The sequence below is a fragment of the Anticarsia gemmatalis genome, chromosome 7 (assembly GCF_050436995.1).
Source record: "Anticarsia gemmatalis isolate Benzon Research Colony breed Stoneville strain chromosome 7, ilAntGemm2 primary, whole genome shotgun sequence".
In the NCBI taxonomy this organism is placed as follows: domain Eukaryota; kingdom Metazoa; phylum Arthropoda; class Insecta; order Lepidoptera; family Erebidae; genus Anticarsia; species Anticarsia gemmatalis.
In genome coordinates, this window is record NC_134751.1 from 1,008,260 (window position 1) to 1,030,981 (window position 22,722).

A 22,722-nucleotide genomic window follows, 5' to 3' on the forward strand; every position below is an offset into this window, starting at 1 on the left:
AGGTTGAGGTGTTTACTACAAAGATATCTACACACTTTATACAGGCATTTCAATTATGATTTGGCGGGCACGTATACCCATATGCACGTATGCATGTACGTGCTGAAAACAATATGTATGTAAACATATGTCTCATTTAAAATTCAAATAAGACGCTACAAGAATTAAAATTCAAGTGGATTTTTCAAACACTGATTTTGAGATACACCTCAAAATGTTAACAATATTCATTTTCGGAAATTCCACTCAGAAGCGGGTGAAAATTTCCGCGGGCAAATAGCTGTAAAAAACCAACAGGCGATACTAATAATCATAAGATATGGAGTATGGAAATAAAATACAGTAATACATAATTAATGATATATTCAATCATACAATAAATTTATAATAGTAAATGTTATTATAACTAAATAATTATAATACTACACTAAATAACAACTACACGATAAATGACACAGGAATTTTACCCCAAAATTAAAAAGAAAATGGAAGATTTTTTTATATTAAATAACTAACTATAACGAGTCATAGCACAAACGAGAGACGAATTTGGATAATCGATTTATTGCAATCGATAAATAATCGATGGCGAAGGGAATGGATCGAATAGCATCGATAATGCATAATTCAAAAATCGATTTGATATAGCGATTGCTGTTTGTATGTTTGCATACGGTGGAACATAGAATCTCCTACTTATTTGAAGTCGGTTAAAATGATAACTGAAATACTGCGCTTTCAATAAACAGTTATATTGTTTATGAAAATTTATATGTGTCACGGTTATACTTTTTTTACTACGTTAGATAAAAATGTAGGAAGAATTGTCTCAATTAATCAGAACTCATTTTATTCGACACATTAAACTAGTTATAGAAACAAAGTACATAATTATCATATAAGTGCAGTTGTTACCTAGTCTGGTTATGTGTTAACCTTACGCGGCGGGTATGGGGTTCGCTGGCGGCGTCGTAGACGGCTTCTGCTGGGGCGTTTTGTGCATCATGTTGATTTTATCGCCGAGGGATAATGCCATACCCTGAAATAAATATTAGAAAGTAAGTATAGATATTGGAAGCTGATTTATTTAAGAAGCGTTTAAGTAATAATTAAATCTTATAACGCTTTAAGTAATTGTGCGGAAGTAAATGTAAAACGGGTACGCAGGTACAGATCAAACACACATGTCAATAAATGTCAATAATATGGAAATTCATTTAAAATTTAGAATTTATGTAAGAATGCTCTTGATATGGTAATTTTTACATCCTGAAAAATTTCTGCAATGCATACAAAATCCGAATAACACTGATATTAACTGTATTAAACATTAAATTAGTCTAATATAACTTAAAATTTATTTCTTCTACAAATCGAATTGGTCGAGTGCAATGTCGTCATATTATGTGGAAAAATTTCCAGCACACGTTAGCGCCGCTGTGCAGCGTCCATAGAACATTGTGTATGTATATACTTACGCTCGATGTACGAATGCGGCCGACGTCAGTGTCACAAGAAGGAAAGCCTAAGAAAAGGTCGTCAATGTACAGCTAAGAAATGCATATTAAATAGAACAGTTGTTTTCACCTGGCTCTTGGCGCGTATGCGCACGTGTCCGATGACGGGCGAGTTAGGCTTGTGCAGCGGCGTCTCGATGCTGAGGTTGGCCAGCGCGTCCTCGCCGAAGATGGAGCGCGCGTACAGGTTGGCCGCCATGAACCCGCACTGCCCCGACAGCGCCTGCACACACGGATTTACACACTGACATGCTCTATTGATAATACTCCTACTTAACGCATATTTAGATACTAACTAGCTGACCCGCGCAGCTCTGTTCGCGCGGATACACTACCTCTCCACTAATTTTCTTTCAACCTAAGCTTTCAACCGTTGTTGTCAGAATATGGATCCACACCTGCCAGGAGATCATGACTACTTGGTGTTGCTGTCTCCAGGTTCTGTTTTTCCTCCAGATAGAGGCGCGGTCGGACGGGTTAAAAAGTATCCTATGTCCGTCCCGTTCTAAGTAACCTCTCCACCAATTTTAAGCCAAATTGGTTCAGCCGTTCTCGAGTTATAAATAGTATAACTAACACGATTTTTTTTATATAATATTTATAAGTACAGACTACAACAGTATACATTTTTCAAAAACGATTTTTTTCCCCTACGCACACTGCCGACTTTGGTTACCGTTGACTGTTGAGTATGTTGTCATTCTTATCAAGTTTACGGATATGTATGGAAATGCGTGCACGCAACTTGCTCTTAATCAGGGCCTATCGCTCAGGATTGACTTAAAACTAAAGTTAACTCGAATAGGACCTTACGACATACACTAAAGTTATAACTTCGCAGACAGCTATGGTAAACTATAACCGGCATTTCTGTCGGGTATCGTCATTGTAAATCAAAGGTGTCGTCTCTGCGGTTTGAACTTCTCTTATTGTCAAACTATTATGTCCGCTAGACGTACGAATAACACGTTAACTATTATATACTTTATTTATTTAAATCTTACCTTCTCTGGCGTGAGACACTTCATATTAGTTGAAGCTAGGAGATGTTGTAAGTACTCGCGCAGATCCGTGATGTTTGTGTTCACAGACACCTGTTTCATAAAAAGTAGCACATGTATTAGTTAGAAACATAGCCGTAAGTGAACAGTTACAGTCAAATTATTCGTTACTAGTACTGACCCGTGCAACTTCGCTTGCGTCACACAAAAGAAAATGGATCATAATTTTCCCCGTTTTTGTAACATTTTTTACTGGTACTCTGGTATTGGTCGTGGCGTGATGATATATAGCCTATAGCCTTCCTCGATAAATGGGCTATCTATCACTGAAAGAATTAGCTGTTGAACCAATCTCAGGAACTACTGGTCCGATTTGAAACCAACAAACAAACAAACTCTTCAGCTTTATAATATTAGTATAGATTTTGTGATAATATTTACCTTGTTCTCCCACTCGAACTCGGCCCACATCTGTCGGAAGTCTGCGTCGCTGCAGAGCGCGGGCTGGATGTAGTCCACGATGTCGATGTGGATGTCGTTCAGCACCACCACGCCGCGGTCCATCGACGCCCCGGACACCTCGTACACTGCACACACATGCAAATAATTAACATAATTTATTCAAAGAACCGGAAAACATAAAGTCTTATTCTTTCCTATTTTTTTCCTAGCAGTCTTATTGTAATAACAAAATAATTATTTAAAAAATAAATATCTATGTACTCTAGTACCTATACCTGCGAAACAAATGGACCCATTTTGGCGAGGCTTCTAAAATACTTATAGGGATTATACATATAGGCCTATAGGGAGATTTATAGATTTTTTAAGCATTACGGCTAAAGTGTCTAAAATTACTAATGTTAGCGTCCGTCATTAAATTAAAAATTAACAATTGATTACACAAGCACTATATTTTTTTACTTATAACACTTACCAATATTTCCAAAGATAATGCCATTCTCAGTGGAAGCGACTTTGACATGCGCCTTGATAGTAGCATAATCTCTAGGCGCGAGCACTACGCCCGCGGGACGTTCTACCAGCCGCAAGTCACCTAAAGTCGCTAGTTCTACCGTGCAGTTCTGTAGAGTGTCATCTGGAAAAGATAAAGTTTGTTAATTTGATGTAATTTTTTGTAAATATATTTACATTTAGTAGATATGCGATATTCATGTTTTCCCATAGTTTTGCATTATCCCGCAGCACGGGGAATGATGTAGGGGGTGGCACAAAAGATCAACAATGGTCGAAGTGTCAGTGAGCTACAGGCCTGCGCTTTATAAGATTTGATAAAGTATACTATAAGTAAAGTTAGTCATATTTCGATATCTTATTAACGTCTATTATTATTTTTTATCTAAAGAGTGATTTTTTATTATTATTACGCTCACCTATTCCCTTATATCACGTGTCGCATTCATTTAAAATAATCACAATAAAAATTTAATATCGAGGTGCACGCATAATAATATCAGTACGTATACGAAAGTATACGTAATTATATTCTCCATCCATTTACAACAGTTAACAAATACACATAATAATATATATGAATGCCATACCTGTCTGATTAACAACGAGTACATCCAACACGATGTCGTACTGGTTGACGGCGACTATCGCCTCCGCATACACGGGGTCGGAGAACCCGGTCAGTTGCGTCACCTTGGACAACTTGCCGCGCTCCTCCGACACACCGGTACTGCGACCTATGACAAAAAATACATTGATATTTAGCTTAACAATCAATCACAAAAAATACGTTTTTTATTTAGTTGTATGTGAAACATAGGGATACTCAAAAGGACCAGAATAACATTGTTAAATCATATCAATAGTTTTATGTTTAAAGTTTTAGAGGTTGTTACAAGCTGCCAGCAAATGTATGAAAACAACTGACAGAACTTCAAATGATGAGCTTACCGATACTCTATGCTAACTCATTTAGGAATGGTGAAATAGGGGTTAAGGATCATAAGAAATTTTACAGTTTTCCTTGAAACAAAAGTCTCATTAAATTTTTTACATCAACAATGATTTATACCAGACAAATTGGCGATTAAAAAGAGTGGCCAGGAGTTTCTTGCCAGTTCTTCTCGTTGGCCCTATTTTCGGAACTGGTGGTAAATTCACTCTCTGTATTGTTGACTATCATAAGTGTCAGCATTTGACCTAAATGAATAAATGATTTGATTTTGATTTAAGCTTTATAGCTTCATAGATAGAGTGTGATATACCCTGCAGCGCCTTGTTGAGCGCCAGCTCGAACATGTCGTGGTGCTGCGCGGCGGCGCCGGCGCCCGCCAGCTGCGCGAACACGATGCCGGCCTCCACGTCCACCGCGGCCTCCGCCTTCTTGCTGTCGCGCTCCTGACCATATCATGAACATACTTTTAGACTTAACTTATACAAGATTATGCAAGTTAAAACCAAAAATGTAGGCATTTTAAGGTAAAATGCGTGTTCGCGTTAATTCCCGAATTCTAGTATACATTAAACATGCAACGCGAGAGTTTAAAAGTTATGAAAAATTTAGGAATCTTTTTGCCCGAGGCAATATGAGACTATTGTCATTTAATGGGCACAATATCAAAATAAAAACCCCTATACAAAATATTTTATAATAAATCAAAAATCCCAACAGCATTATATTATACGCGAGATTTTGTGAGCAACAGTAAAAAAGCTGTGTTAAATTTGAGATCAAAAGCGACCAATACTAAAAGGTATATTTTTATTTACATTAGTCTATGTGATACATTTAAGTTTAAGTTGTATTCTAAACTAACAATATTAGATAGACACAGTACCTTCTCCTGGTCATCCAGTAAGTTGGCAGCACGGTCAGGCAGTGCCAGTAGCGCAGCCAGCGCATCAGACGCTCCACCTAACAACGCTTCTTGTACTACGGGAGGCCGCGCGGCTCCCGCCAGCACACATAGAGCTCCATGTTCTAGGTCGTCAGCTGTCAGGCCAGATGTACTGCTGGTTGCTAAAGGAGAAGAACGTCTATAGTGGCTTGCTTGAGAGTTTACTATTGTTTTACCTATTATAGTGGGCAAACCATTTTTTTTTAAAGAGACAACTCCCGCATTAAGAGTAGCTCTTGTATCGCGGGGACTTTTACAAACATACAAACAACGGACACAAGTACAAAGAGAAGCGAAACAATTATTAGTGGATCGCACAAATAATTGTTCCGTGTGGGAATCGAACCCACGACCTCCCGACGCAATAGTAGCGGCGTTGCGACCTAAACCACTGCGCCACGGAGGCAGTCTATATTATATACATCAAATTAAATTAAAAAAGATAAATCAATTACGACTACGTATTAAAGATTGAATTGCTAAATTCTAGGCTAATATTTAAGTAATCGTCCCAAAATTTTAAAAGTGCCATCAATGTAATTTTCATTTTATCTCAAACGAGTCGATAATCAAGAAATAGTTTTGACCGATATATGTATCATTATGACGTATCATCCAAATAATTGTAACTATTTCCATATTATATTTACTAATTAATAAAGTCTTTTATTGACGACCAATGCCAAACACCGGTTAAAAATCAATTTTGATTTGACCAACTCACCAGTATTCTGCTTATGATGCGCCAGTAGCTTGGCGGCCAGGTGTATAGCTTGCGTGGAGTCTTTAGTGTCGGTGAGCTTGAGCGCCAGCTTGCAGAGCGCGGAGCAGGCGCAGGCCGCCGTGAAGGACTCGCCCTCGCCCAGCGCCGACCACAGCGCCGGGCCCAGCGCCGTCGGACTCACGCTCACGCTGGCGAGGGAAGATATCAATATGATATGAATAATATGATTTTTTTTGTTTTTATTTTTAATAAAAGACAACTCCCGCACTAAGAATTGCTCTTGTGTCGCGGGGACTTTTACAAACATACAAACAACGGACACAAAGCACAACCAGACCCGAAACAATTATTTGTGGATCGCACAAATAATTGCTCCGTGTGGGAATCGAACCCACGACCTCCCATTGCAGTGGTATCGGCGTGGCGACCTAAACCACTGCGCCACAGAGGCAGTCATATACTTTGAAAGTATTCCAAGATGACTTTTCTTTAAATTGATAAATCATTATGGTACGTGGCTTCCTAAAGAGATACATTGACTTTATACAATCATGCGCGTTCAAATTGCACGCTATTTATTCAAAGTCAAACATGCTTTATTTCATAATAATCTTTAAATAAAATATTTGAAATCATCATAGTATTTTTTATCTACCACTGTTTCGGAAAACCTGTTACTCGTGAGAAAAAACGGCAAGAAACTCACGGCTTGCTCTTTTTAAATAACAATGTTATATTAAATATTTAGTGCAGTGATCGTGTACGCTCGACGAACGTGTAAATGTAAACTAGTTAATATAGAACAAATAAGCACCATATGGATATAGCTTTTTAAAACAACTTTTAAAATATGCCAATACCAAACTGCATCTCGCAAAGTGATATTCAAGATAGGATTAATTTACCAAACAAAGTAAATATTACACGAACTGCTTGCAAACTTTCTACAGCACAAACAATGTAATAACTTACGTGGGCAAGTTGAAGGCGGACTGCGAGGCGTAAGTACCATCGCTGGTGACGAGTTGACGCGGAGCCGACGTGTCCAGTTGCGGCTTGGCACTGGCTTCTGAGTCCTCCTAGTTATTGTACAATAAACATTAGTTAACAAAGTGGAATTCTGTGTTATTCGTAGATTGATAAAGATATAGGCTTGCTACACTCATATTCCGTTCGGCATCAATCAGCCTAGCCGGGCGGCAATACCGAATATGTGTACGTGAACCCAATCAACACAAGCCAAACAAGTGAGTCGAGTAAATTTTGTCATTCGACTTCTGAATAAGCCGCCGGATAATCTATCTATGAGATAAAGTGAAAGCGAAAGAAAATATCTCTATCAAATACAAATCAGAAATGGTATAACTAGCCATAAAATAGGAATTCTTGAAACATATTTTTTGAGGCTACAATAATATGGTAATTAATCATATTTTTTACTACGTAACCGTTTTTTAAATAAAGCGATAATTTTACGCATTTATAATGGCAAGTCAAGATAAAAGAGGCCTTAAATATAGAATACTGTACCTTATTCTCATCTCCCGTAGGTGAAGGTATAACGCTAGCGAGCACATCAAGCGCGGCTTTGGCTCTCTCCGGTGTGTCGGCGAACTGCGCTAACAGCCACAGTGCTGAACGAGCTATCTTACCCACACGGATACCTGGTACTGATTCCAGAAGTTTCTGAAAAAAAGATATTATCATTTAGAAGGGTCAATTTACCGAGAAAAGATTTTTTTTGAGGTTGGAGCGATATTTAGAATTCATGTCGTATGTTATAAGTTGTACTTTAAAAGTAGTTTACGCACGTAAAATACGTACACGTTACGTGCACGTTTTACAAGAGCAGTTCAATTCTCACCAAGATTTTTTTTGGATTTAGGATTTAAGTATCAGGGAATTCTTTTATGTTGAATTATAAATACAATTAGCCAAATCAACTCGGCCAAAAGTATTTTTTACTAATGCTTATATGTACTTGATAAATAATTTGTATGCAGTTTAACACAAACTTACCTGATAGATAAGATCTCTTAAATCATGGAAGTTATGTAGCGCAGATCTGAGGAACAGCATGACGTCATGCGCTGAAGCTTCGCTGCCGTCTCCAACCAGTTCCAGAAGAGCTGGAGCCACACTGCCCGCTACTTCAGGGAACTAAGAAAAACAATAAAAATAAATATTAAACATCTAAATGAGAACAAAAATAGATTCAGCAAATTATGTAAATTTTACGGTTGTTCTAGTTGTTCTTTTGTGTTGTGGATTTGTTTGTAAATATTCCTAAAGAATGCTGATGCATTTGGTAGAATTTGAAGACTGACTTGTTTATAAAAAAAATTAAAACACTCAAACGGTTACCGAATGTCGATCGAAAGATTCGATGAAATGCAGTGGTGTTATTAAAGACACATTCACAGATCATAATAGGCAGAAGGTAAAGAAGTCTTGAAATATTATTATGCCTTTAATTTAATTCTATGGTCAAGAAATAACATATTATACTAAGATTACCTTAAGCGTAGCCTTATGCAGTGCTCTAACAAGCAACTGCCTGTACTTGGGTCCATCGTCGTGGTCCGCGCTGTGTGCCCGCGCGGCTTCTTTACGTAACACAGCCACCAGCTCTTCGGCATGACGGGAGCTTACTAGCTCCAGGGCTAAGGGGAAAAACATGAATATTGAACTAGTGTTTAGTAGCAGTTTTGTAGTTTGTTGTCCGGGTCATACAGTGAAATAAGGTTTTTAAAATTATACTTCTTGAATGATTTTTTCATAGTCAATTCTTCCATTGGGAATGAATCGACTATGAAAAGAAACAAAATAATTTCAAACCAGGAACACTCATGGATCTCATAAAATAGTTTCTGGTCGACACAAAACCCAAAAAACAATACCCTGTATAACAGCACGTAGCAAAACGAACATCGTGGCATGTCACATTATAGGCTTATAGATCACATTTTTAATATGTTACGAAAAATATTTAACTATTAGTTACGACTCCGAAACATTTACATTGCCGACTGTCATTAAACCGAATTAAATTTTACATTGCTGTCAATATTTTTGAACATAGTAAGTTTAGTACAAACTCACCTAGCTGCAGCGTGTGTTTCCTAACATCGAGATCAGAGGACTGCAACACTCGCAGCACGTCCATGGCGAGATCCGGCAGCGCCCGGGCGGCGGCCTCGCCCCCCTCCTCTCTGAGAGCCGCCAGACGACCCACCACTATCAACTTCACGTTGTTATCGCTCTCCTTCACTATAAGGTCGATGTAGCAAGCTGCGGCCGCCTGAGAGAATTAATGAGTGTTCTAAAATTGGTCATAATTATTGTCTTAACACTAAAATACCTGTTTTGTATTGCTAGGTGTACGCTTTGTGTTTGATTGTACGTGCACGTACCTACAAACTGTGCACGTGAGAAATATTGGCAAACAAATAATTTAGATTCAAAACAGATGTTATGTCCTGATGAATTCGTCAGTTACTCGAAAAACTTTTATGAGGACTTCAATCGCTGATAGACTTGCATTTTCTTGTTTTAAGAACGTAGCAATAAATTACAACCGTTCCTATGTAAGCTAGTAATTATTTTGACCCATTGAATACCTACTGTCTGAGTCGACATTATTATGTATAAACTTAATCTGTGCCACTCACCTTGATGGCGGCGGGCGCGTTGGAGAGCGTGACGAGGGTCCCGGCGGCCTCGTAGCGCACGGCGGCGCTGGGCGCGTTGAGCAGCCCGTACACCGTGCGGATGAAGCGCGAGCGCTCCGGGGGGTTCGCGTGACACACCTGCGTACACGTCACTATTATATTACAGAACAAACAACTAATAGCCTTTTCTATTCTTTACACAAAAGTTAAAATTGAACTGTTCATCTTTGCTTTAAAATGGATCTAAGGGCTCCTACACACAGTGCCGGTGGTATAGCCTACGGGCGTGCCGGGTTGCGCGGGTTACGCGGTTACGTTGCCAGCGTCATTTGTTGCTAGCATGCGAGCGGTAATACTGGGTATTGACACCTCTATTGCCGCCGGCATGTGTGTAGCAGACATAAGGATGCTTTGCAGAGGCTTGTGCATTGTAAGTAACTATAATTAATTATAACTAATTTAATATTAAAGCCGTCTAATTGGGCTTCTACGCGTCGGCATTGGCCTCGCGCTCGCCTTCCAAATGTCTTCCGGGACTCTGTCATCCTGAGATAAAAACAAGACGAACATAAAAAGTAGCTCATCTCCTTGACAGTCAAACATCGATTTTCTTAGATCAAAAACATAAAACAAATAACTAATTGCAACTGACCTTATAAATAAGTTCGACAATAACAAGCTGCAATATATCTCCGAATCCATGCACATTATCGAGCCTGGAGGACAGGTACGACAGTGCTCGCTCCTGATCAGCATGGAGCAGCATGAGGAACGCGTTCCTCTTGCAAGACATGTCCTGTTCACTCTCTAGGAAGTTAGCCACCAGTTCTGGCGCGTCCGGAATTAGGAACTCGAAGTTTCTACAACAAAATGTTAAATATAGTTAGTGTGGTATGTTTAGTGTTGAGTTCTTTTTGAGGAGGAATGTTTTCGTGTAACCCCTACAGCTTTGAATTGTGCTTAACCATTGTTCTTTATGGAAACAGACACAAAATAATGCATCCTGTAGCCCAATTCTCTAGGTATCGAAAGTTTGACATTTAAAATGTGCTGCCAAAATAGTTCCTAGGACGGGCGTCGTAGAAACTAAGTAAGTCGTAAGAGGCGCTGATCAGATTTTCATACAACATTTTTCGATAGCTAGCTAGCCGGTTGTCGGTAGTCAATAGTGGTAGAGAATTGAGCTACTGTAGTGATTATAATTCACAACTTACCTATAAATAGTAAATATAGCAAGCACAGCATTCCTCCTGACATATGAGTGTCTGTGCTCCAGACAGTTTCTGATAGCAGGCATCAGGGGCTCCAGCAGTTCTGGCTCCTTCAGCTTGCACAGGAACCTCAGGGTTGAGCCACGGATGAACTCATTGGGGTGTTGGAGATCCTGCAAGATAAGATTATTATAGTAAAATAGGTTAAGTAAGTGCAGGTTATTCTTCATACAGTTCCTGTTCATTTGTTTTGATAACAAACTTTTGATTAAAGGTCTAGAACATTCTACTTCTTCAAAATATAATATTTGATTTGAAAAAAGTTGCATATTATTTCCTCTCGGTATGTATCCACATCTTTAGTCTAGGGCAACCTTATCTAATTTGGTCCAGTAGTTAAATTGCCTAACCATAACAGACTGAAACATTTATATAATTGTACAGTTATAGACTGGACAAATAAAGCAAATAACCTCAGAGCAATGTGTCATAAATAGACACTTTATAAATCTGCTACTAAGATTATCATAAAGATTTCACCAAATTCCACAAACCTTCCTATAAGCATCACAGACAAGGATCATCTCCTGCATCAGCTTGCCATCAGGAGTGGTCTTCGGCACAATCTCCCAGAAGATAAGCAACAACTTCTTAATAGTATGGTCTTGTAGTGGCAGCACAAATCTGATGATAATCATCAGTAAACCAGGAATCTTCTCACCAGAGAGAATGATGCTGATCACCTTCTTTAAAGCTTCTATCTTCTTCTTTGTGTCACCTTTTTCTGTTGACAAGAATATTTTATCCATGTTAGCCTGCTATGAGAAGATACTTAACCAGCAGTGGGACAGTCATAGGTAAAGATTAAGATACTGTCTCCTGCAACTAGTTATGTGTGAAAGAATAACAAGTAATATAAGTAACTTCAAGGTTATTGGATGAACTGAGAGAAAATTAAGTTTCTTAGGCACATGTGTAAGTAAATATCATGAAATATTAACATTACTAAATACTCATATCTCTATCTATAGCTCACAATTAGGGTATTTCCACATTAGATTAGGATCATTGCTTCTTAGGGCAGTTACGTTGTTACACCTAGGTTCTAGTGGAAAATGCTACTACTAAGCAAAAAGAGGCAATTTTGTTATTATAATGTCACTTTCATCACTCAAATGAACTGAGTCACTTAAATTGACATTAACATGTTCCATACAAGTTTAACAGTGGATTATTCTTAACTTACCAAGATCCAACTTGAGTTGCATCTCATTATGAGGCTCCGAGTCGGTCGGGAAGTTGATCAGTGTGTAGCATGGCTGCTCTACACCCGCCATGCTGAAATTACACCATACAATTTAGTCACTCCAAACACCAAACCATTTTCTATAAAGAATGAAGTTTTTAATGACTTTCTGATTAATATAGGCAATGATATGCTGTTGTTAGTTGCAGTGATGTATAGAGACACGTAGATAAACATATGACTCGAAACTTGAGCAATACTAATAGGATTATGTTGCTGATTGAAATTGAAGATTTCTTTCAAATGTAATGCTTTTAAAGACTTTCTTATCGTTTCCTCTCGTTAATTTTACAAATAGATGTCAATATATGTGCATATCGTCAATGAAATTCACGAAAACACTAAAATACTTTGATTAACATGAGTCCGGTCGGTGTACTTATACCATTATTTACTAACCTGGATTCGGTTTTATCTAAACTTTAATGGTTAAACAAACTGTGCACGATCACTCTTTTAATCTCTATCATAAAGAAATGATTTAATTTCAGAGTAAAGTAAAATAATTTACTATCGAAAACTAATAATACGTGTCCACATCCACAACTCAAAACGTCATCATGACAGTTATAGAGAAGCACTATTTGTACTGAAATAACTAATCGACTAAAGATTTAAACAACCTACAATAACAAGTTATCATAATCAAAAAAATTAAAATGTGGTAATCTAAAAAATAAGCTAACCACTGCTGTTTAGTAAAAGTAAGCTTAAAAGCATTATATTATACACAATAAATGGTTATTTTCCGAAGGAACCAGAACTTTGCGCTCTCGCCTAACGCCTACTCTTTCAACTTTGACCTACACTAGAGAAAATCAATACTAAAATGTCAAATTAACTAAGTTTGCTTTATATAATCTGTGCAGTTATACATCTGACGTCGTCCAATAAATTGCTCGCCTAATATTTTGTATTTTCGACGACTAGATTTACTTTTAAATCGATAAAGTAATGTGCTAAACAATAATAGGCAAAGATGGATGTCTTAGTAACGTTGTTTTATATTTTATTCTCGATGTGCATTATACATCCACCCACGGAATTTGTCGCAGCCGGCTTTACGATTGCCCAACTGTTTGAGGGTTTTCTGGGGTCGGAGAATATGAATTTTGTGGGGTACCATATGAAAAGGACGACTATTACGGCTTTGACTCATTCTGCTTTGCCGTTGGGGTATGTTTTGTGCTTGCTGTGCTGTGGAGAGCGGAGTCCATGGTTGCCTGCTGCAGCGGCTGCCACGGCGATCATTCCGCTGCTGATGTGCTATAGGCTGTTGTGTTGGTGGGAAAACGATCAGATCAAGCACCCTGTGGTGAAGTCTCTTCTGCCGTATGTGACTCCTGGAAGTGACTGGCGAGTCGTGGCTGGGAATCTCAACTGCGAATTTAGGAAGTAAGTCTTCTAATTACTATTTTGATTGTGTGTTTCTCTTTTGTTTTATCTATTCCTGAAGGTGTCATTTATAGAAAGTAAATATGTAGATAATAATATATCCTGTCTGTTATCTATTAGTGTATTTAAAAGTAAAATAGTAGTTGAGTTTATTTAAAAATATTCATATTCCTGAAATTTTATATTTACTGTAAGATCATCATTAATTTGGATATTTGAATATATTTGCTATGCTTATTCACTGTATTCATAATAGTTTTTTTATCATGAGAACAGCCTTGATCATAATGCAGGAAACTTAATAATTATGCAGCACATCACCTTGTGGCTACAAAAATAAAACCTGAGTAGAAAAATCTTAATTTATATAATGATTAAATTCATTTATCTATTTTACCCAATAAAAATCCTATTCTATAGCTCCATACAAAGTTGGTAAACTATATAAATGAGTTACGACCATGTCAACCACATTCCTTCGTCATTTTGTTAGGTCAAGAGTCACATGAACAACAACAATTTGTATTTTTATTATTACTTACTCAATAAACTTTCAATTCCTGTTTATTATCAACATTAGTATAGGTACTAGTTGTGAAATAGACAGCTAATTTGAGAATATTTTTTTTAAATATTGCACACCAGATCAGATTTAACAAGTAATTTTCTATTGTTTCAGTGTGGACAAAGTGTCCATCCAGCTGACAGCCACCACCAGGTTTGTGGCCACAGAGCTATGGCTGATCAAGGTGTCACAGTACTCCATTAATGCTGTCAAACAAAGTGACTGCACATTGGTGGCTACTGCTGTAAGTATTATACCTACTTGTCTTATAATTTGAACTAACTTATTTTTGTTTATTTCAAAAGTAATCCTGGCTGTAAACTGAATTCCGCCTATAATACAGTATTAATTAGAATAATTATTAATAAATAATTATTAATAAATAATATAATTAAGAAATGAAATGAGGCATTGTGAAATAAGCTGCAACAAACTGATGCAATTATTTAAAATTTCGTAAGAATTCAATGATGCAGACAAATTACAAAACTGGTTTATTTATGTGGCTTCACTCACGTTTTTTCTTATTGGGCTAATGCGTCTTCGTCCGCGTGAAAAGATCTCGAGATAAATAGTATCCTTTATGTTAATCCAGGTTATAAATTAATCTGTAGTATTGGTGAGATTCAGTATGTTAATTATACAAATTACTTTGATCTTAACATTTAGTATTTATACCAATAATTCATTAAATCCATTAATAACGTAGGAATAGTAGAAATTTGTGACACAATCATTCTCTTTCATGCTGCGTCCACTGCGTCGGAATCGAAACACATAGACCGTAAATGGGATGCAGTACCATAGAAATCAATAAGGCAGCGGCTCATTCCGTACGCCCTTATTGAGACGTACAGAATACACTTCTAAAACAACCATTCTCTTTCAGACGGACAGTCACAACCTAACACAATCTGGCGAAGGCGAAATCCAATACGTGAACATAGAATCGATCCCCACACGCGACGACATAGAACGGTTCACATTCCGTATGTCGACCACTGCACTTCAAGATGTACAGCCGAGACTGTTGCACCCTATCCGAGTGCCAGAACATATCTCACTCCTGCCTTCGCTAGTTGAACGATTTGTAGACGTGTTCAGACATTATGTTAATCAGAATCCCGTGCACTATGTTGATCAGGTAAGTCGAATATATTGTTCAATCTTTACTAATAGGACTATTTTGTTCGTTTGTGCTATTGCTTTTGTGGATCGAGTGGTAGTACCTATTTACGACTATGATGTGGATTCAAGTTTGACTCGATTGGTAAATCGGGCAAAGTGGTTTGCCACTTATTGATGGAATATTATCAATACTTGCCGGTTGCCCTGAGTTTGGTACGCGAGTATAGCATTGCTCAGCGTTCTCCATATACAATGACACTTAATAATTGTGAACAGCGTACCGTGTGTATTTCGATGCAACTCAGTTCCAAACAAAATAGGCTAAACTAGTCAAGCTCAGCTAGTAGAAAAACGCGTTCAATTTCTAACTCATCGCCTTTTGTCGTAAAAATCTGAGCCGTTTGCAATAAAGAAAGTTAAAATAAAGTACTGTAATTGATGTGTTTTATACAGGAACCGGAGCTATGTATCGGATGCATGCAGGCTCCGGCCGACGTGAAGATCAACCGGCGCTGCCACGCGCCGCCCCCGCACCTCGAGGGCGGACCCCCGCAGTGCCAACAATGTAACTGCCGGTATGTCATGAGTATTGAAACTTTATATTCACGATTACTATCTACAATTACACGGGAATTAACGCGATCATACATTGTTGCTGCGATATGCTCATTTCGTTATTTATTTTAAGTTAATAGTACTAGTTCCATCAATAATGTTGGATTTGTAACAAGTAAATTGTTCGAAACATTGTTTTAGCAAAAAAATTGTAAATATTTTTTTTATTTTTAGGAAATAACTAGGATGTCTGTTTACATTATCTTAAATATCAAACATCTTCTGACGCACTTTTATTATGACTTATTAATCATGTTTTTTTTTTATCCAGTGTGCTGTGGTGCTGCTCATGCATGGGTCGTTGGTGGGCAGCTCGCGCCTCTGGACCGACTTCCAACTGGCTGTCAGGCCGCGCCACGTGCCCGGTCTGCCGCGCCACCTTCTGTCTCCTGGACGTCAGCCCCGCCATCAGGAACCGTGACTCCTGAGTCAAACCACCCTACGTCGTCCTCACCCTCACCACTGTAGCCTACGTCCGATAAATCGACTAACACAATCGATTATCCAGTGGTGACGGCGGAAAACGTAAACGAAATGGTGCAATGAATTCTATAGTGCAGTGACAAGGATTTTTAGTCGATTTTTGTGCTAGTATGTTTGTTATGTTGCTGAATTATTTCAGTTAATTTCTGTGATGATTGTTTTGTGTTGTGGGATAATAATTTGAATGATTATGAAGTTGATGGATTATTGTCTATTTAACAGTAGTTTCAGCGCGTTAGATCGCGGTTTTAATTTTAATGATGCAATGTAATGACATAATAATCAAATGTAGTCAACTGTAATCAAATAAATCTGAGAATTAATATGATTAAATTATTATAATGTTTAGCCTTTAGAGGCACCAACTGAATGTACTAGAATTTGATGTGATCAAATCGTAATCGATGTCTGTAATAAAACATAGTGATGTATTTATATAATCGTGTATTTTAGTACTGAATCGAAAAATCGATAAAAATATATTTGTACTAGAGATGGAATAATGTCGATTCTTTTGAGAAAACTAATTTAGTTTTATTACATCTTTAATCAAACAGTTGGAGGACATTTTCATGTTTTTGTAAGTATTTTGGTCTAGTTTATATTGAATAAAGATGTAATGAGACTAAATTATGTAATGCACAAAAGGATCGACACAATTAATTTTTAATGTGGTAGAAATTACTAGGAAATATACACATAGTGATGTGAAAAATTGACTAACATTTTAGTCGATTTTATGCATGACTTATTACTACTTAGATAGGTTTATTAATTATAATTATTAAACAGACGTTTATATGGATTAAAACCAACATATGAATAATCATTTCCTTCCCATTGATGTTTTATGTAGTAACATAATAATCGATTGTATTGCAAGTAATCTGATATTTTGACTGTGTAATAATATGTTATATTATGCTACAAATAACCAAATACAGTTTTCAATGTATTTTCTGTGTTTTTAAAACCCTTTTTTTGTTAACTTTTTTTAAAGCTATTGGTTCAAGTTAAGAATGGCAATTATCACTCTCGTTCTCTACTAAGCAAGTGAGGAAATCTACTTTTTTAATGTCAATCCTTAAATAAACAACTTAGTGATAATTGAGAGAAATGTCTCCATACTGCATACCGCGGTTTAGAAATCTTGTGCCATACTTCGGCATTCAAGGAAATTGTCAATTTAAACACATCCCTGACCTCTAAACACACAAAAATATTAAGTTAAATTGACCTTCCAATAGTCGACTCCTGTTAACGGCCCCTCTATAAAATACAATCGTGCTATTACACATAATTGTAGATAAACAAAGCTCGATGTATTTTCACTTAGTGATAGTCCACCACTAAATGAAGCTCAGCAATTAAACCTCATCGACACTGAATGTTCTAGATTGTTATCAATGATCGCATGGAATAGTTAATATAATGAAGATAGCAACATGTCGCGTCGCCTCGCCACTGATGGCACGCCTTCACTGAGGTCAAGGTCATATTACACGTGGATGACCTTTGACTTAATAGAGGAAAATATTAGAGCATTTTACTGAACTGCGTGGGAGACAAGTGAGGACTACACCTACGTATATTAACTGGAGTTTAAAGCGCACTGAACACCTACAGCTTTGGAAAAGCACGGATTAATTCAGTCGGAAAAATGAAAGGTCACCTGTAAAGATTATTTATAGTTGTACTGTAATCCGAGCAGAATATACTTGTTTAGACGGCAAGTTTAATAAGTTTATCTTTGCAACCTACTGCTTTGACACGACGCATATTTTTATCTGAAGTGAGAAAATATATTTGAAGAAGTCCTGTAAAACAAGATGCCTGAGAGTTAACGTTAAAACTAACGAAGTTTATTGAGATCGGAAAAAGATGTTGTTTAGTCTCTGCCTAGTTTACATACAAATGGAAAAATGCGTGATGTTATGTATGCTTGAAGAAAGAAATCCATGTTGCTGAAGCCGATAAGCTGCCTGGAAGTTGAACAGAACTTTAATGTTATTTTTTTTATACGTTTATTCATACAATGTATCACATTATAAAATACGTATACAGAAATCGCCAAATTGTGAACCAGTTTGTTGGCGATAAAATATGTTTATACGTTTGTTGGACGCTTTAAATGTAAATGAAATGTCATATTAATGATATACCATTACCTACCCTAACCTACCCATTTCTCCGTAATTACACACTAACAATTCAGAACACGTACCGAACATACCCCAAAATTATTTGATAATGACCTCCAAAAGACCTTGGCATTAACAGGGGTAAAGATCAACCCTTTAATTGCAGGGTAGGGCCTAATCGGTCGGTATTCAGTGGCATTATAATTAATCTGTTTGAACAAGGACATCGAACAGTAATTACTGCATGTCAACGCCAACGGCTCAAATGCAATTTGTCTGTGTGACATACGAGTGGTAGATGTTAGCTTAGCTTGTGATTTGTTTCTGTGGGAATGTGTTGTGGAAAATCCTCGTTAAATAAATACCTAAGTACGTAGACTTTTAGTGCTGGTTTTAAATCTAACGTAGATACTTCCTGTACTTTTCTAGTACTTAGTCAGGTATTCAGCATGATGTCTTAAGTTTTTCAAGTTACCCGAATTATTGACTTAACAGTTCAGTTTTTCATTGGTGACAGTCCAAGTAACTTTAAATTTTCAGCTCTGCTTCTTGAACAATGGAATAACCAGTTAGTGCAGTAGTAATTGCGTTCTGTACTGGTCGAAGAACTTCCTGCGTAAACTTAACGGTCCCTTTACAAAGGTGTGATTCCATAGTGTCAAATATGAGAAAGTCTACGATGAGTCAAGCTATCAAGCAGTATTTCAAAACGACAACATTACACGGCTTCAAGTATCTGTATTCGGCGTATTATGTAGACCGGTAAGTAAATATTTATTTACTTATAGGTAGGTATAAAATTATTTTTATAAACCCCAAAACTGAATCAATAGCCATTCGAAAGAAGAATAACACCAATTTACTAAATCCGATACTAGCTCCCCACTAAGTCCATACTTATACTCTACTACACACCCATATTTTACCTCAATTCCATAACGATGTTTTTGAATATCCCCAAAAACGAATCATAATCGTTTGAAAGAAGAAGAGCTCCAAATAATTTATTCATTGTCCAAACCCGATACGATCCCCATTGGTCTTTATTGCTCTACTCCATACCCACGTTTTTCTATTCCATAATTTTTTTTGGGTACTTACCTTTCAGCGTGGGTTGGCTACTCTGCTGTTGTGCCAGCGCATGCTGTGCAGGAGTACTATGCGCAGTACTCTGGGAGCGGTTCCTAGAAGTTCCAGCATTGCTGACACTGTGGGACAACACCGGCAGTGACGAGTACATCGAAGAGAAGGTGCCTGCTGTCGTCGTCTGCCCACCTACTGAAAGCATTGCTGAACTGTTCTTAGATAAAATGTAAGATCGCCCCGTTTTTTTTCTTTCAGCAGGTACTCAATTTTTTGTTTTAATTAGTTCTTGTGAGCCTACATGTTAGTACTTTGTACTTCTTGTTTGATAGAAGAATAAGTCAGTTCTTCAATAAGTCAGTATTGGATATTGTTCTCCTTGCTCTATTGTCAAAAACGTTATGTACTAAGTCTATGTCTGTGTGGCAAACCATTAACTGCGACGATAGACGGAGACGATAGGTCTGCGTAGAATCTAGAAAGAGATCTTTTAACAGCTTCTATACATAGTTAAATGTTGTTAAAGATCACCAAACAAAACCGAAACAGAACGAATACCGATCACATTGGCCCGTCTTCTAACCGGCAAGTCCACGGCTAAAGACCAGTTACTACTTCTCAACGACCTGCTCGTATCAAACAACATAACGTTACCTGAAGTGATGATGAACTACACGCCAAGTTGCAATGAGCATACGAAGAAGTGCCGTTATGAGGAATACATGGTGCCGTGTGAACAGCTGTTTAAGAAGGAAATTACTACGTGGGGGATTTGTTGCGTTATGCGACCGAAGAGGTAAGTTTTGTTTAAAGCTACTTCTTTTATACGCCAGTAATACCCGAAAATGAAGGGAGAGTTGTATGAGATATGCCCATGATTTTCATAAACAGTGATAGGCTATCTTCTTGCTATTTCCGGGCTACTAAAATCCGGTAGCGCTTTTTTCGGGTAGGTATCCAATCCGAGACCTTGTTATGAGTACTCACTTACACTGAGATTGCATGTACCTATGGTTTTATTTTCGAGATGTACAATTTCTCTTTTTCGATAATTTAGTTTAGTTTTTTTGCAGATTAAAAAGAATAACTCAGGCGTTCGTACCTCGGATGCATCAAACCCATACGTTGAATTTACTGCTGCAATGCACACACGGCTCGAGACTGTATGGATGTCAGGTAAACGATAATCATAAATACCTACTTACTATTACTTGCATAATTTATTAGGAACAACGTAACAATGTTTTAATCCTACAAAAACACAACAGTTAGACTTCGTTTTTAATTAATTATAAGCCGTCGGAAATTAGACATGACGATGTTAAATGTTTTTTAAATCTTTTGCTTATCCTAGATATTAAAGCCTAGGTAAAGACTGTTGAAAGCCTAGGAAAGAATGACTGTTCTAAATGTTTCTTGCACATTTCAGTTCATCACGATATACGAAAGTGAAGAGTACGTTCAGTCCAACACACTACTCCCGGGATACTATTACATGGCTCAGTTGCGTTTTACCGCCATTCCGGAAAATCCTGCCACGGAAAACCTGGTCGAAAACACCTGTGTGTCTGATAAAGGATATTCTAGAACGCTTTGTATGGTGAGTTTAATATCGCGATTCTGCGGCCGCCGGCCTGCATACAGTTTCTTACTACCTACTATTAAAATATTTTTTCGCCGGATAATTATTGGAGAACTTTCTAAGCGGATGGGCAAATAACTGTTTGTTGACTGTTAGTACACTTTATTGAGTAATATTTAATAATAAAAAGAGGCCGGTAAAAATAATTATTATGTTGGTAAAACGTTAAATAAAACATTTTTTTTTCAATTTACAGTTGAAATGCGCTGAAAGATGGTGCGGTTGCAGCGACCCGCTTCATTTTGCTATGGATAAAAGTAAAAAGAAACTACCGATGTGTCCCATCACTAGTATGGGATGTCTCAGGGCAAGTGAATATAAAGGTAGGTACACTTTAAAAAAAGTATGGGATTTGGGATAGCTTATGATTGATGGTTTGGGCAGACGTTTGTATAATTAATATTCTTAAATAATTTCGCTGTCATTTGATCTGTCCGATGGGTTATCAGACATTTATCCAGAATCTGCAAGATCGACCCTTCGCCTATTCAATTTATGTAATGCTTAAAACCCTTTCGCTTTACTTGTATTGTAGCCACATATTGTTATAATTCAAGTAAAATCCTGCGGAAGAAGGAATTGAAGTTTTTCCTTTATATAATAACGCTTGGTTTCAGATAACATAACTTGCAACTGTCTACCGCCTTGTAAAAAGATCACAACATACATGGTCCTTGAATCCAGTCCAATGAACGTCGTTAAACAAACTATTGATCCATTTTAGTAAGTATTTAAATATTCATTATCACATAAATACGCAGTATCTCCTTGAAATTTTATTATCTACCTATTTCAATACTGTTATTAGTGGTAATATATGGTAGTAGGTACTATAATGAGTAATTTAAATAATTTTCAGCGATGGGATCAATGTAACTCCCTCAATAGTAGTTAATCTGCGAGTCAACGTTGGCCATTCGCGTATATTTGTACTGAACCCTACGGAAACTTGGCTCACTTTGTTATGTAAGTACCTATATTTATTAAATAAAGAAGTTCATGTTTGCTTATTTTAAAAATTTCTTTGAATAAAAAGTGTAGTAATGAAGTAAACGGTACCTAATATCATTTACTTTTTCAGCGTCACTCGGTGGAGTTTTCAACATGTTTTTAGGAGTTGGACTTTTCAGTGCTTTGGAATTCCTGTTTCTCGTTTTGGTCAAACTACCTATAGGAATTAAGAGATCTTCAGAAATCGATCCTACCACTACTTATCATCCACCCGTTGTTCACTATTAAATCATTTTGAAATGTTTGTAGTTTATTATTTTATTAACATAAAAAAATACTTCTTTTATTTCAAAAGATATGTTCGCATATCGCAAAACTTTTTCAAGGACCTATTTATTTTCTTATTGCAACGGCTT

General features: G+C 37.2%; 3 protein-coding genes across 3 annotated transcripts; 2 read left to right on the forward strand and 1 right to left on the reverse strand.

Annotated features, from left to right (window-relative positions):
* Positions 1 to 346: 346 nt before the first annotated feature.
* betaCOP (coatomer subunit beta) lies at positions 347 to 12,875 on the reverse strand. Its single transcript, XM_076116418.1, has 20 exons — positions 12,703 to 12,875; positions 12,244 to 12,335; positions 11,552 to 11,781; positions 11,001 to 11,170; positions 10,439 to 10,646; positions 9,787 to 9,924; positions 9,218 to 9,416; positions 8,633 to 8,778; positions 8,135 to 8,275; positions 7,646 to 7,801; positions 7,088 to 7,194; positions 6,116 to 6,303; positions 5,332 to 5,513; positions 4,759 to 4,891; positions 4,084 to 4,230; positions 3,456 to 3,617; positions 2,960 to 3,105; positions 2,522 to 2,611; positions 1,588 to 1,740; positions 347 to 1,039 (listed from the first exon to the last, which is right to left on the reverse strand). Exons 2-20 carry the CDS (start codon positions 12,332 to 12,334, stop codon positions 938 to 940), a joined length of 2,889 nt encoding a protein of 962 aa, XP_075972533.1. The 5' UTR covers position 12,335; positions 12,703 to 12,875; the 3' UTR covers positions 347 to 937.
* Positions 12,876 to 13,172: 297 nt separating this feature from the next.
* Positions 13,173 to 17,444, forward strand: LOC142974238 (E3 ubiquitin-protein ligase TM129). The gene is made up of 5 exons (XM_076116419.1): positions 13,173 to 13,698; positions 14,378 to 14,507; positions 15,153 to 15,407; positions 15,845 to 15,966; positions 16,278 to 17,444. Exons 1-5 carry the CDS (start codon positions 13,283 to 13,285, stop codon positions 16,432 to 16,434), a joined length of 1,080 nt encoding a protein of 359 aa, XP_075972534.1. The 5' UTR covers positions 13,173 to 13,282; the 3' UTR covers positions 16,435 to 17,444.
* Positions 17,445 to 17,934: 490 nt separating this feature from the next.
* Positions 17,935 to 22,594, forward strand: LOC142974183 (sodium channel protein Nach-like). Its single transcript, XM_076116346.1, has 10 exons — positions 17,935 to 17,981; positions 19,273 to 19,392; positions 19,739 to 19,942; positions 20,240 to 20,509; positions 20,787 to 20,889; positions 21,143 to 21,313; positions 21,552 to 21,678; positions 21,973 to 22,078; positions 22,215 to 22,321; positions 22,437 to 22,594. The coding sequence occupies exons 1-10, from the start codon at positions 17,935 to 17,937 to the stop codon at positions 22,592 to 22,594; spliced, it is 1,413 nt and encodes a 470-aa protein (XP_075972461.1).
* Positions 22,595 to 22,722: the final 128 nt, after the last annotated feature.